Below are 16,914 nucleotides of genomic sequence, written 5' to 3' on the forward strand. Positions count from 1 at the left end.
ATTATGAGTTTTGAGAGCTTCCGTTGCCTGCGCTGCGTAAACGGTTAAAGTTATGCAACAATGATGTATGACGGGATTGTTTCACTTAAAAAGTTCTAAATAATATAACAAAAGTCCCCCGCTGCATCTGTCTGCCTTAACGTGTTAAACTCAAAAACTACCTAACGTATTAAGATGAAATTTGGTATGGAGACAGTTTGAGACCCTGGGAAGAACATAGGCTCCCGGGAAACTACTATTTTTATAACGGAAAACTTTAGCCCGAAAAACTTTATAACGCGGGCGGAGCCGCGGGCAAAAGCTAGTTAAACATAAAGAAGTTATGCTGGCATATTTAAAGTTATACTTAAAAGAGATCGGCGTGTTTACTGATTGTGTTTAATTTTTTTTCTAGTTCACCACTAGGTATTATAAAATAGCAAGTTGTGCCGTTATAATGGTAATAAACCGCGAGCTTTAGTAGGGATGGTAGAATAAGTTGTAAAGATTGCTAGAAATAAACTAGTTCATTTTATAGTCTAGGCTGGGGAAAGTTAAATTATATTATTTGTATGTAGTTTATTAACGTGATTATAACGCTATACTAGGACGAAGGTTCGCCACTGGAGCTATAAAATGTCGAAACTTAACAGATTGTCGTCTCCTTCGCACTTAATGCTATGATAATAGAGTTGACACTCGATTGATATTGTGAACTATGTAAAACTTGCATAATGTATACAAGGGTAGGTACTTGGGTGTAATAAATCCAAAATTGTTCTTAATGTTTTTTCCATTCTCGAAACTGAGAGTAATAAGTACCTAACAGAGGAGTGGGTTCATTTGGAAAGCGAAGTTTTGTAATACAACTGCAGTAGCCGTTATAATCCCTACCACTGACATAAATCAAACTGATATAAACATTTCAACATAACCATTAAAAAGATATAAAACGAAAATTGATTCACAAAGTTCAAAAGTCATGATTTCGACCATAAACAGTAATGTTACACATAAGGCGGAGTTACGAGTGCCCATGGCTCGGACTTTCTCTGACCGTGGTAGATCATAAACAACCGTGTTTATTGATTTAACTTGAGTACGAGGTTATGTTTGCGTAAATGTCGAGCGCGTTCGAAATATGTCTGCGCTTGTTCTTCGATGTTATTTATATTAGTTATCTATGGTTATCAATTTAAGGGACAGTGTTTTCCATAAGATTGATTAGGCTAACGTGTTAAATATTCAAATGTTTGCTGTAACCTCCTGATATTCATGATGATAATAAACCTTAACAAACATAAATTCAGTGAATTTTGGCAATGCCTACCAAGCCAACTTTGAAAACTTAAATTGTAGATTTGTATTTAAGATTTTCTTCTCCTTCATTCTTTATTGTAGAATCTATTAGTGTCAAATCAGTAAATACCAGCATTCAAATATTGGTATGGCATGTTGGTTCTGCTACGAAAACTATTTCTACAGCTTACTTCATCTTTTCTATATAAGTTTTAATAATATCGTGCGTATCTTAAACATTTCTTCCAACATATTTCTCAAGCGAGTCTTATACGGACCTCATAGTCAATGTCCATTGTTCTGGCCAGGCCGAGTGAGAGACGGGCATGCGCGTTGTCAAAGAACAATGCGTTTTTATGAATCGCTAAGACGGGATGTATGATTTTATATATCTTTGTTTCATCAAAGGGACTTTCTTGTTAAGAAGTGGGTTAGTATATTTGTTGTGAAATTATTTATACATGAATGGATGTGATTAAGATGTTGTTTATTAAGTTAGCCTCTCTTTTTAAACGAAAGATTAAAAAAGTTTAAGGGGTCGCTTCATGATTAGATCTAAACGTGATAAGCAACTGAGACCTTATAACTATGGCGATATCGAACTGACGATAGGCATAACTGTATATTTTAATGAACTATCGCATTTGACTTGGTGGAATAGAATCCTTGATTCTGCTCACGAATGATGTAAAAAGAGATTTGCATAGTAAAGGATATTTTTTTAGATTTTAGTATAAAAATACTCACGTAGACTATGGCATACTCATATGTTTCCATAACAAAGCAATCATAAGGTCAAGAAAAATGATTCATGGACCCAATCCCATTAGAAATAAAACCAAATATTAGGCAACCGAACAAAGAACTGGTGATAAAATATTAGTTAAACTTAAAGGACACGTAAGTGCCGAAGCTTTCTGCTTTAAGTGTTTAGCGTCGATGATTGACTTTAGTAATGGTCGAGCGTGGTAATGAGGGAACAAAAGTAACTGTTGAAGTAAATATCAGTGTGACCGTTGGTTAGTGTGAAATCCGATGCGCTGCGGGTGTAGAAGGTCACGCTATGGCGCGTTGTGGTGTTGCTGAAAGAGATATGCTTGGGTGTTTGAAGTTTGATTTTCTACACGTTGACTTAGTTTTGTATGTTAACAACTAGGTTTTGCACGCGGCTAAGCCCGCGTGAAGAATAGAAAGTAGCCTATAACCTTCCCAGGCACTTAAACTATTTCCTTTCAAAATTTCATAAAAATCCGTTCATTAGAGTTTGAGAAAATCGATAACATACAGACACAGACAGAAAAGGGGACTTTGTTTTATAAAATGTGTAGATGTAAATCTTCACTATGGTGACAAATTTTGGTTTTAGACTTTGTACTTACACACGTCATGATTTTCGAAGTTACAGTTTATTTTATTATTCCTTACAGTAGGGCGCGTGAGCCATCCCTTCTTATGATGTTGATGGTTATTTTCTGACGAATTATTGATCTATAGCAACTAATATAGCACTTAGTTTTAAATTCCACCATTTACATCTTATTTACTGCTTATTACTTCAAGTAACCACTTTGAAGTAGACTTATAAAGCGTTGCACAGAAATGATTTTCACCACTATCTTTTGTAACTTGTTCCATACACGTATCACACACATCTAAGATATCGGGTGTGGTGGCGCTGTCAATGTACTCAGCTGATCAAATCAATCACGATCAGCGACCGACACTTCGCATCCGACGATTTGCACTCTCCGCACTTAATTGTTTTCTTTTTTTTTATCTTTAAGTGATTTGATTTCGCTTAGAGTCGTATAAGGTCGAGTAATTGGTTGAATTTCTCCTTTTGAAAAGTAGATATCTTAGCAATGTTGAGTTTAACTGTAATTATCTGTCATTAAAAAATAGTTTCAGTTAGCTTTGAAGGTCTTCGGAATATTAAATTAATGAATATTGAAGTTAAGGAGGTATAATAAAATATTAATAAATGACCAGAATACGGAAATGATGATTCTAAGATTGTAAATGATACATACAGCGTAAAAAATAAACGAAAATAACATTGATAAGACTGTAAACAAAACATACGTTCATCTATTTAATAATTGTACTAAACGTCTCACAAATGCTGATCTATTAAACGGAACACATAAAGCGCAATCAAAACACCATGAAAGTATTGTGCTGTCCATTGTAAATTAGCGCATTACACTCATTGCCTTTTACAGACATCTCGTTACGAGTGATTTTAAAAAGTGTTTCCGCGTTTCATTGCGCAAGTACCTCATAATAGAATCTATTATGTCTTGCGGAAAATTATTAAAGAGTGCTACGAATTACTTAAAGAGTTTAAATAGAGAAAGAATTCCACTAATTATTTTGATAGGTAGTGGTTGAAACTTGAGAGATAGAATGTTAATTATAAATATTGGTTTTCTTTTACACACGACCCGGGTCAAGTAACCGAACTCGGATCCTTGTTGTGGGTTGTCATTCCTGTGGTTTGTGCCAATTATAATATACAGGATGGCATATTAAGGAGGTAACAACACACATGTTTTTCTATTTACCCTTAAAATCAATTGCGTCGCGGTGTGATGCAACGATTATTAGTTTACTGTTCTGACATGTGATGTCGCTGTGGACGTTATCAGCCGACGTGAGAGTATCGCTATCGGTTATCTTGATTGAAAGTGCCTCCTCCCTCTTATCTGCGATGCCTGAAATAATATTGCGATCTTTAACACCAAAGAGAAAATTGCACGTTTTACGCAATACAAAATTTACTGCCTCCATTTCGTTTCTTACGAAATCGTCTTTGTATTTTGTTTTTTCGTGTCTTGTTAACAATTGAAAGCAGCTTGACCCACGGATAAGTGAATAGGCGTTTTTAAGAAGTCAGACTCGGTTTCGAATTTATATAATGTCTCGATTAATCCTGTAAATATTTATCGAGATTATGTTCACAATGTTTATTTTCTTTAATATGCTATTCAACATGATGTTTTTACTTTTTCGTATAAAAAACACATAAATAAGTCTTTCTAGACTAATTGTTGCAATCTCTCTATATAAATATGTATTATGTCAACTTAATTCCAAAGTGGTAATCCATATCATGGCTCATTATGATTAACCCGACAATATGCTGCTCTCTGAAGTTGTTTCAAGAATCAGTTCGAAAGCAATTGAAACATAAACCCGGAAAATGTATTGCGTTGTATGATCATTTATCATATCAGTCGGAAGAACTAGTACGATCTTACAAGGACTCCTTCCAATTTCAACTAATTGTATGTCTTTCCAGCTGAAAATGGTAATACGTTATCTTCCCAAAACCTGCTGTTGTATCGTTTATTCAAATAATTAAGTTTGCACAATAATAAATGTATCACTTACGTCATCATGTTTCGAGTTGACAGCGTTTAATTAATCTTTCTTAACTTTATGTATATTTTATAGTCATTCTCCATGGTCCCTTTTCCGTTCACGCAATGTTTTGATAATATCTATATCGAAGTATACAACTGGATAGGCTGGTGACATGTTTCCAATTCTTCGCCCAATTCTTGCATTCAGAAACTCTTCGAAATTACGCATTTAAACATGTCCAAACAAACCCATCAAACGTAAACAGTACAAAGTTAGACGTGCTCGATGCTTGCGCAGCTCGTTAACCAAACCAGCCGTGTAATTGTATGTGTGACCGATTTTTCTTTCGTTGCAGGTAGGCGACTGGGCAATCAGCATGCGAACGGCATCCGCAAATAAAAATACACGATTGAATACCATTACCAGTATGGCACCGTGGTAGGTGCTTGATGATAGTTGTTTTCTATTATTTTCTCTGGCATACCGTGACATCGCTGCCTACTTCCGATGGCTGTGCGGGAATTAAACGATTGGTTGGAATGGTGCTTGATTAGTTTTATAATTTGAGTAAATTAAGTTTTCTGTTATTAGTTTTAGACATTTATGAGAACCATTTTTATCGTTTCTATATTTGAATGTTTAATAAACAGACGCTTTTCATCTAATCGTAATATCACTTTCTGTTGGATGAGAGGTACGACACATAAGTTCTATTTTCAAATAAACCATGAATATTGATTATCATGACCTACAAAATTATATTATAGTCTTTCACCTTGTTCGGTGATTTCAACGAAATAATATATCTACTTATAATTGAATTCTCATGAAAACTAATTGTCTTGATTTTAATACGAAAATTATTTTTGTTTATCCAAAATTCTGTCAATTTACCATCTACATGCACATACCTACTCACGCTTACCCGCGATACGTCGACGCCGGGTGCGCGCGCGCCGCCGTGCCACTTGCCTTAGGCTCGCCAGTCACCTGGTGCGGATCTTGCCCGCTGCACGTGCCCGAGCACCGAACACTAGACGTCGATCGTAGTTCGAACGTTCGATCACCGATCGCCGACCGCGATGTCGAACGCGCGCCTAAACGGTCCATTCGACTGAATTAACGCTTTGGGCGCAACACGCATTGTTTTTCAGACCCTTAAATTTTCCAGTGGACTCAAGTGCTGTGCTTTTAGTGTTGTTACTTTTTGAGGCAATTTATTTTTGTGTATAACGGGAATGTTTTTTTACGTATGGTACGGTAATATTTTTATTTATGTTTTTTTTTGCACGAGTTTTTATTAGAGATCGCGTCACCCATTTTTTTTTATGACATGGAAAATCAACTATTTTAATATGTTGAAGATGAACTTAATACATTTGTAAATCATTACTCTCAAAGCAAAAACAAAGTATTTTTTTATATACCGACGGCTATACATAAATTACTTGGACCTATTTCGGGTTGACAAGTAAATTTGATTTTGAACTCTTTAACTAAAATATAAAATTCTAGAATTGTATTTGAGCTACCTGCGTACCTATTGTGTGTGCAGTTTCTCCACTAAAACTAGTTTTTTCTCAATGTCAAAACTTGAATGTCGTCGCATATTGAGTTGGTTCCGCGTTATCAGAGAACATATCAGATGGGGAGTTGATTTCATACTAGCAAATACGTAGAAAAAAATATTATTATATTCTTGAATTAATTAATTAAAAATAAAAGTGAATATTAAATATTTTATTTTCAAATTATAAACGATTTTTTGCCATTCATTTCAAATTCCGAATCTAAGCGATATGCCCAATAATATTGATTCCGAAACAATGAAAACGAGAGTTGTTTATTTCCAATACAATGACTTCCAAATGAGAATATCAGCGGAACATATGCTTAGGTATTCACGCGCTAAGTAATTTTTTTTCATCATTAAATACAAAGTACCCTCATTTGCATGTGTTGTTAACCGCCAGTGTTCTAGTTGTAATTATGCTCAGTGTATCAATTATTCACGATTAGTATTGGCTTTGAACCGTGCTGTTTACTGTGGAATTTGTCTTTTAAAGCGACGGATTGTTGATCGAAATGGTAGGTTTGTGTTTGATTGTACTATCTTTGATGCAACTGTATGTTTTAATGCGATTAAAGTCCTGGAATGTATTTGATAAGGGTTGGAATTTGCATTTAATATCGTTTAGATATCGATTATCGACTCTCTATGCGTTGTGTTAATGTTTGTTTATTGCTACTGATAGTGATCATAGCGATAGTTACAATCAATGCGGGTCAATGAAACATATTATCTATTTTTATAATAGACCAATTCATATTTATAATTAAATGTTATACAAGCTAGAGCTATCCTGTAGACAGTTTTGTCTTTAGCACGAATGATCTGACTCGACGAGGGTGAAGGGAGAAAATTGACGCGAAGTAACATTTTTCCCTGTAAATATTTCCATATCATCCCTTAAACACCACCCATACGTCCAACATTCTCTGAGAATTACAGGTATTCATTTGTTGATCGCTTGTTTATTTCTCAGTATTATATAAAATTAGTTTAGAAGAATCAAGAACACTTCCACTTGTTCAATAAGTTTATATTATTTTTCCATTATATCGGAAACTGGTTTCGATAAAGCTATACAAAGTTTCCAGTATTTTGTGCAAATTAATTAGTTTTACGCGATAATTCGCAGAGTTTGTGCCAATAGTCATTTCGTAGGATATTATTATTTTCGCTGCAAAATTCTCAGTGTACGTTAAATAAAATATGCATATATTAGTAATATTTTGCACGGCTGCGCCCGCGTGAATAATTTCTTCGGATATATAAGTCCCTCTTTATATTTTTTTGGAATAAAAAGTAAACTATAGTATTTAGGATTAATGTAGCTTCCTATTAGTGAAAAAAAAAGCGAAATCGGTTTAGTAGTTCCTGAGATTAGCGCATTCAAACGAACTCTTCAGCTTTATATATTAGTGTATAGATACCATCGCCATCTTTATGCTAGAACGGGTAGGCAGAGGTGTAATAATCACTTATCATCATTCCGCCGATTTATTTCCGTCTAGTGTTTGCAAGCAGAGGCGAGCCAAATTTCTAATCCATGAAATATTTTTTAATCAAAACGTGGCCTTTCGGTAAATTGGTTATTATTTGTATATTATAACTCAATATAGAACTAAATTCGATATATTTCTACCCAATTCGTACTTTTTAAGTCCAAACACAGCTGTCTACTCATTTACCGTCGACAATAGACATATAGGGTACTTCGCGTCAACCTTTCGAAGGCATCCGCTTGCGACACGAACCTAGCGTCGCATGCTAGGTTTTACACGACCATGCACTTATCTAAGTACCGACGGCCCCTGTCTCCCCTCGTTACACCGGCTGTGTTTACGCGCGTGAAATTGTCTAGGTCCTTTGAACGCATGGCGTTGTGTGTGGCTTTTTTCTGTTATGCTGTGTAATATTTTCTTTTATGAAATCAATGTTATCTCGTTTAATCATATCTCAGTGATAGACGTATTTATATGATTAATATTTTTTTGCAGATATTTATGGTTTATCGCGAATAAAAATACTTTGATTTTTATGGGCCTTTATAGTTTAAATAAGGCAGCGTACCTAAGATACTTGCTACATCTTTTTTTTATAATTAGGTTGTTTGGAATCGTAAATATCAGTTTATTAGTAGTCCTTATACAGTTGAAGTTAATTAACAGTAGAAACATCATGAATTACAAAGTATTGTTTGGCATTCCACTGCGCTCACCATCGTGAGACCTGAGATGTTAAGTTATTATGCTCAGTAGTTAAACTGGCTACAAAATGATAATATTTTAGCAACCGAAGCCACAGCCAAGAGTTAGTATTAAAAACAACAAGTTGTAAATGGCTACTGTAAGAGTACATTTACTACCAACGCCCCCCGTCTCCCCTATAACAAGCCACCTGTGTTTACATGCGTGTGGGAAAATCGCCGGCTTGTTAATGCCTTTTGCTAGTCTAGCCTTTGAGGGAAATGGTTCACACTGCCTTCTGTTTATGCGGACTTGTGTTAACATTTAGAATTAGGATAAAACATGCATTGTATAAGGTGCTTTAAATGCAGATGATCTGTATGTAGTTGTGGCTATAATTTCAGGAAGGCCACATTTAATTTTACAAAATTGCAGCTTGGAATCGGTTCGATAAAGTTGGCAAACGGCATCTAAATTGTTTAAGAACTGTACAATACGCGTGTAGTTTAGAACTAACTGCAAGCGAACTGGCGTTCAACTTCATTTAAACAACACATATATGTAACAATTCAAATTAAGATCGGCTGTCCAGACGCCTACTAAAAAATTTTAAGCGAATTAAAATAAAAATACTTTTTAGGTCTATTTGCGGCCTGCGTTTGTCTCACGACTTAAAAAAATACGTTTTATGAAAACGCTAATAAACTGACGAGGTAATGTTGCTCGGTGATCCACAATCCCACATTCTGAGCGTTGTCTTACTCCACTGGCCGCTACAGTTGTTACAATGTTGCCAACTTGGATACTGGCGCGCTGTTTTTACATTTTTAATGTTGGAGTCTTAAATCGATATTGAGAAAATAAAACATCGATGGCTCGTAGAATTCGAATTATTATATTCGGTTATTCGATTTATACTCGAATTAAATAAATGTTGATTTTTGCAGAATGAATAAAATATTGTTTAGCTGTTTACACCGTTTAAAATTCTCATTAGTTGTTAATTTTTCTTACATTTTTGCTAGTTTGTTTAAAACACATATTTTTTTTTATTATAAATAAGAATTTAAGGCCAATTTCAAGGTAATCTTTTTTATAAATGTTACATAACACGAAGCCTAGCGAAGTTAATACCGATGAACAGGCACGTGGCTAGATAATGTAGTAACATTTAGCGGTTGTTCACTAAAGAAATGCAACTAGAAATCACTCGGTAGACGTGAGGAAACATTTTACGAAAACTTTGCAGTTGCAATTTGAACATGACCGCGGTTTTTCGTAATTTCAGATTGTTTGTAATGAATTCTGGTGGTTTTGTGGGCTATGTAATTTATCTAATTGACTGGAATTTCATTACATTGTTATATTTATTTAATCTGTTTGCTTCATATCCACATGTTTATTGGAAAAAAATAGTGTGCTGTGATATAGATCAATACAATACAAATACTATATATACTATGTTGTTAATGTACGTATTGCATTTGACAATGTTTAACCCGTCAATTTTTAGGCCCAATTCACATTTTACGAATGTCTCAAATTACATAATATCTATTTCAGTGCTGATAATGCTCCTATCCTACGGTAAAGTCTATTAGGAAGTGCGAAGCGGATCGCGGAATATTTTATGAAATCCAATTTTCCAATGATTTTCAAAAAGATTTCATTCAATTTTCTGTTGGAATCCTTTCGCGCCACTCGCTTTACGCCATTTCTAATTCGATTGAAACGAAGTGCCGAGACGAATTAGTTACGGAGCAGAATGTAATTAAATCAACCTGGGAATTATGAACTGTAACTGTTTCAAAGTTGATTGCGAGCGAATTGTTTGGTCCAGCTCTATTTGTTGGAGATTTAACGATTTTCATTTGCTGAGACATATACTAAAATTCATACACACAATAAATGTGACGACTTTTATCTTTAATCTCTCTAAGGTTTAAGTGTCAGTGTTAATAAATATGGAAACGAATTAGATATAAATATTTGTAAAACACATTAACATTAGTTGCTCATCAACTGTTACGTCTCAAAGTTTCCTAAGGTCTGTAAATAATTAGTAGACATTTCTATAAAAAAAATTATTCGGTATTGACTAATTTATTACTTACCTATAGCGTCCACTAATGCTTGTTGTTTATAGTAGTGCCACTACCAAAGTGGAACAAAGCGACGAATTATGTCGAACAGTGAAAGTAAACTCGAACGAGTTTAACAAAACTCATAACGAACCGACATGATTCACGATGTTCATGTGTAAATCGCCAATAGAAACTCTGTTTACTATAGTTTACTACGCAAAATTATGCTTACACGGTGTTTTGATGGTCATTGGTTTAATGGAGAGTTCTTGAGTAAAGGGATTTAATGCGCTATATTCTTCTATAGTGATTTAACATTTTAGTTGCATGGTGTATGGTGGAATGTTTGTGACATAATTGTTTTGTTATTGAATATGAACAAATTACAAAAGAGATTTAATGTTCAGCCTTAGACCCTAAATTCTACCTAATACTGCACCGTGAGAAGAGTGTGCAAAAGGACGTCTGAAGTTTTGCATACATACAACATTGAATTCATGCTGTAGTTAGTGCGTGAGGCTATTCCGAAAATACTTCAAGACTTGTATGTATGTTAAAACGCTTCGCTGCACGCTCCGCCGCTCTGTTCAATTTTGCGAACTTCTGTAATAATATCGCCTTAATCTACCAAAGCTTTGCTTAGTACGATGTAAAATAAAAAAATACAGTGTTTATGGTATGAAATGATGATAATAAAAAAACGTAAAATACTGGTAGTTTAGTATCAGTTTAATATGAGAACAAATTACTTGTGTTCGAGTTTTATTAACGCAAACTCGTCAATGAACTTGTGTATTTATTAAACGTAGTCTGTTTACAAATACGTATACGTAAGTTCAGATTTAAAAAAATATTTACAAAATTTGATTAACAAGGTATTTGTATATATATTTTTTGATGTTACTCGTTTTGTAATTCTAAAGTATATGATGTTTTGTTACTCCAGCTAGTGAGCCTTTTTATTTTTTCTCCTTTCACTTGCTTGTTTCATTTTTGAATAGTTAATTAAAAATATTAAAATATTACATATTTTTTTATATACATACGAAAAGAAGATCTGATAATTTGTAAATGAATTTGTCTACGATAATACCTCTGTTCAGTTTCGTCACTCACAATTTTCTGTAATCACGGTAAACTGCACGAAACATCTAATTGTCGTATTGAACCTATTATTACCACATGGAAATTATTTACGTAAATAACATGTGTATAGACTTGTGAATGTTATGTTGCGAAGTAAATAATGATTTCGATGAAAACTCTACCTATTTTTTTTTATTGTGTAGTTAGGTTTGAATACAAAATAAAATATAAGTCGATCAAGCACAGTTTTGAAGCAATCATAAAGTTGATGTGACTGTAAGAAAAATATAAATATTCTTAGCCTGTTTAACTTTTTGCTAACCTTAAAATACATTAAAATTGTACTTCGGTTACATATCAGAAAAAAATAGTCCGAACGTTGATATAAAAATGGCGTAATTCCAAAGCGACCGTTCGTAATGACAAATTCACATTTTATTTTTCTTTATTGAAACAGCAATGAAGTTATACCGGCCAGTCAACGTTAATGTAACACTTTATATTAATCCTTTCGACAACACTCTCGTTTTCATCGGTATGTGGGCAAAAAAGTGCAAAACGATCGCCGCCGCGCCCGACCGGTCCCCACGTAACGTTCCAGCGATAAAAAACGTCTTTAATTCGAAAATTGTGCAACCACGATTATACACGGTTGTGATGACAAGTCGTTCCTATTTTTTTGGGTTTTGGCTTCCGTGTTACGGTTTTGTTCAATGAGGTGTCCCTAAATTCGAAGAAAAAATTTCACAATAATTACTGAAGGGGTCGTGGTAAACTTAACTATACAAAATAAGCTCGAAGAGAGATTTCAAAGATTCTCATAAAGAATAGGCGCCTATTTTAAAAGACCTTGGGTTAGCCTTAATGTATCCACAACATAGCAAGGTTGGTGAACTACAAGTTCTTTCTAGTAATGATGCAGAAGCCGTCATTACTCCAGTAACGCATGACTATGATGTTATGGTTTAATCTGTGAAATTACAAAGGGAGATCATTTGTTATCATATGCTTTTGTCATCACAGAGATGAGTTTTGACCGTGTGAAATAATTGCTTTCTCACGGATTCTTTCAATCTCGGAGTGGTGATTAAGATGCTATTAAAATTCAGCGTGTTTGCAATATTTTTTATTTTATTCCAATGTGATTTACTGCATCATTATAGTTTTCTGTGTTGTATAAGCTTTTTCATTTCCTCTGTGTTATTTTGCGCAGTTCTCTTATGTTAATGTAAGAATACATCGGTTTACTATAGTTGGTGTATATTTTCGCCTTCGGGTAAATTTGTGGTCTATCTTGATAGGCTTCTTCACGCTTCGCTTAAGAGATTCAATATTTTCATAAATTATTCTGATAATCCACATTTAGTTAATAATATAAATGCATTGTGAATTATATATTTAAAATCATACATAACTCTCTATCAATATCGTATTTGGTTATGTAGTAGAATTTTTATTGTCGGATGTGTTAATCTAAATTTGGCAAGACGACTATTAAGTTTACGACTTTGACAATAATAATCTTAGATTTTATGTCTAGGTCTAAGGTATCGAGGACATCTGCCGATGAAGTCACCACTCTTAAATACCTGTGATATTCAGGTTTTATATTCATTGTGTGTTACTCACGCTATCAATCTTTCGTTACTATGATTGTTTTGCTTATCTAAGATGGATCTTATGCATTCCCTGATATACGGAAAAATACCATCACAAAAGATTTCCTCTAAACCTTTTCCCCTTCATCAATTCAATTCAATGCCTTCTCCATTTTCCTTTTGCTATAAATACCATTGTTGCCCCCATGGTCACCAGCGCATCGTGATACGTCCCGCGGACGTCCTCTCGCCTCACCTTGACCTTTGCATCGTGCGGTCGCCGTTGGTGGTCAGTTGCAATCAAAGTTCATCAGTATTCTCTGAACGTTCTATATTATGGTATATTGTGATTGATTTTTAAGCCATTGCGCTATATTTGTCTGATCTGGTAATCGTTGATGCCGATTTAATGGGAATGATAGAGTATTGAAAGGTCAAGGTTTTAGTAGCGTATTATTTGAAATTTGAATGGGGTAGTGAGTTTTACATTTAACTATAATCATTTTGAAGTTTAGTAATCAATGAAAGCATTTAGCTACACAAAAGAATAAAGTTAATATGAATCAGAATATAATAGTATTCGCTTTGCACGCTCCAGACAGGCGTTAACAATACAATAGCGCTATATTTTACCAAGAGAGTTTCGAAATCTTCACGAGTACACAAAACGTTTTCCAACTATCTCCTTTTCATTACACTGGTGACAAACTAACAGATTAGAAATCATTGTTATATTTATTCAAAGTTTCCGTAGAAAATGTAAATAAAACTACATTCCGCCGCTTGATAAAGACGCCGGCGCCACTAATGCAAAGAAAAGTATAAGGTTTAATGTATATTATGCAGGAATTCGGTGAAATTATATAGTAGTAAGGTACTCTGTCGAAGATTTCACTGTTTCCGCATTTTTGGGCGTATTTGCATTTGATTGTTACGGAGCGGCGCGTGAGCATCACTAATTAGATGATTTAATGCAATGTGAGGTCTGCGCCATTGTATGGCGGAGACTAATTCGATGCTACGTTATCGTTAATGATCTGCTTTCTTCTTTGGAATAGTATTGATAATTTAGAAAACTGTGAAGTGAGTCTCTCCATTTTTTCGGAACAGCGTTTTAATTTTTTGTTGCTTTGTACCAGTGTTATGAAATTTAATGTCATCGTGTAGGTTTTTATAACAAAAAGAACGCAACACCTAGATCATTGAATAACTGTGCGTGACCGTCCGTGAACAACCATATAGTTACCAGATTTATGGTAGCACTATCGACTATTAATGGATGCAGGAATTGGGAAAAATATACCATTAGGATCTTAACTAATAAGATTCATTTAATATTACTCGTTAATGTAATCTAATTCCTGGTAAGGTGCAACTTTATAGTCCAGAATACCAGTTTCCATAGCGTCTCTATTAGCATGATAATTTTATAGCAAAGGGAGATACAGTAAGGAAGTTAGTGGTAAGCATCTCGATCACCTTCCAGTTTAACGTCTTCTCTTTATGACTACTAACGTAAAATATGCAACGTATATCACACTGATGTATTTTTATTGACTTAAAATTGCCTAGTTTATTTTATTTTGTTTAAAGTTCATACACGAAGGGACAGGCTTAATGCTGTAGACATTTATATCAAATTATCTCTTTTTACTGGACAATAATGAAGGTGCAATGTTTGTCATGTGGCGCCAACAAAGTAAGCAACGATGTACAACAGCGTGCGTCATGTTGATCATTATCTTCCATAGCGTCATATTTCGCTTAATCTGTTAACGTCATCACAATATTATGATGCGTATTAAAATTCTCGCCAATTATGTTGTCAGTTATTATGACAGATCAAATGTTTTTTGAGCAGACTACCAGTGGTTTAATCAATACAAGGTTTGATAAGTAACGTAAGCTATTTTGACCTGTACAAGTATCAAGAGATTGTTCAGATATAAAAATTGCACAATATTCCGACCTCTACTAAAAAGTACTTTTAATGTATTAATTATAATAACCTCCATCTAATTACTGATATGGACCACGATACGACCAATGAATGCAATAAGTGCGTACTGTATCGCACTTACCGAATTGACACCGTATTGTTTTGATTGTTAACTACCACGGACTCGTGCAAGGCTTGCAAGGAGTTTCGCAAATTTTCATTATGCACGTAATTATAAAACGAATCGGTTGAGTTATTCGGACGTAATCGATTCATTAGCATAGTGGCGTTTTGTTAGGCCTAGTAGAGCATGCACATTTATTTGATAATTATCAATGTAATTGTGTTCGTGAAGCGTAATAATTGGGTTGGGAAATGGCCCAATAGGTAGGGATTTGGTGGTGTGGCGTTAGTGCTTGGTGGTTTGTATGTTCGAACGCGGCGTGACTACGTTTTAACACGTAAAGTGGGCTCTTTGATCATTATTTTTGTCTTGTTAGTTGTTACACATAATTGTGTTAAAACATTTAACTATGTGAATGTTAAGATGTACACGTTTTAATTTTTTAAGGATTTGACTGTCACCGACAGAGTATATTGAAGCACAGAAATGTAGTTCCGAGCCAAAAAGCATCGAAAATTAAAGTAAAGCGATGTCAAGCAAAAGTCAAATACCGAGCAGTTTTAATTTGTTTTCCGCGAAACCTTTAATTATATTTTTCAATTAAGTTTCACGTGGGGCCCGGGGCGCGGTACTTCTGTCCGTGCTAAAGTGTTCGCTCGCCGCTTTTGACCACCGTGATTGACATGACATTTCGAAAATAAAACGATTTCCATTTTTCGGTGTAATTTCGGTTGGTTTGTCATGAGGTATGATATCTGAGGGATGTCGCCTGCAATCAAGCTCTGCGTTTTCGTCTGTTGCTAAAATAATTGCTATAGTTTGGTTGGATGGGGTAAATAGGAAAATCGATGTACCATTTTGTTTTACAGATAGTTTCATACAATTGAGTTTTGTGTTATTTATTAATTTTTTCAAGAAATTTATTTATACTTAAACTCAAAGCTGTCTTCATTTAGGTACTTAGAATGTAATTCTATAAGTCTATCGCCATAAATTGCCTCAAACAGTGACATTTAAATTATTCGGTTTTCCAAAATCAGCGACAATACATAATCTTGAATTATAAAAAAAAATGTGATTGAGTGAAAGTATTTCAAGAAAGGTCTATAAATGAGAATCAACATGTGCAGCAAGGAGCAAATCAACCATATCCTCGGGAAGATCAATGTGGTAAGTGCAGTTTTTAATATTTGCTAGTACAAATAACTAAACAAGCAAGCGAGTTGACTGAACTTCATTGCACAAAAATATTACTTTGTAATAGTATATAAAATTTATATTAAAATTAAGAAAAGTAATGAACTTGTTGTGTATAATCGTCTATTCCAGAAAATTTTATTACAAAGCATGAATTTATTAAATGAAAAGATAACCCCTATAGTTCATGAGTACAATACAAAATTAATTTCTTTTGCTTATTTTTTTGTTAACAAATCAAGCCTTCTAAGGTCACGCTATGTTCAAAAATGCGGCTTGTACATTGCCTTGTATACAATATGCTCAATACATCTATTGCAACAACGTTCAAACAATGAATGTCATTGTTAATAATAAATAATTAGTTTTTAATTGTCTCACATTTGTTTACCGTTGTTGTTGCAATGTTTACAAATTGCACTATTACTAATCGAGATAGATCGATCATTCGCACTCGAAAATTAATTGGATATCATTTTTAAAATGATA

At 34.2% G+C, this 16,914-nt stretch overlaps 1 protein-coding gene across 4 annotated transcripts in view; it reads left to right on the plus strand.

The window, feature by feature from the left end:
* Positions 1–16,914, plus strand: part of LOC115449220 (disheveled-associated activator of morphogenesis 1) — a 132,297-nt gene that overhangs the window by 52,627 nt on the left and 62,756 nt on the right. For 2 of the 4 annotated variants that reach the window (XM_030176966.2, XM_037437395.1), the window contains exons 1-2: positions 5,610–5,899; positions 16,269–16,398. The exons of 1 other annotated variant lie outside the window; for it this stretch is intronic. In XM_030176966.2, the coding sequence (XP_030032826.2) occupies positions 16,339–16,398 (60 nt within the window). In that variant the 5' untranslated portion in view covers positions 5,610–5,899; positions 16,269–16,338. Of the gene's footprint in view, positions 1–5,608; positions 5,905–16,268; positions 16,399–16,914 lie in introns of those variants that run through there. One more of the 4 variants, XM_037437393.1, reaches the window with a different exon arrangement.

This window comes from Manduca sexta, chromosome 11 (assembly GCF_014839805.1).
Source record: "Manduca sexta isolate Smith_Timp_Sample1 chromosome 11, JHU_Msex_v1.0, whole genome shotgun sequence".
Classification (NCBI taxonomy): domain Eukaryota; kingdom Metazoa; phylum Arthropoda; class Insecta; order Lepidoptera; family Sphingidae; genus Manduca; species Manduca sexta.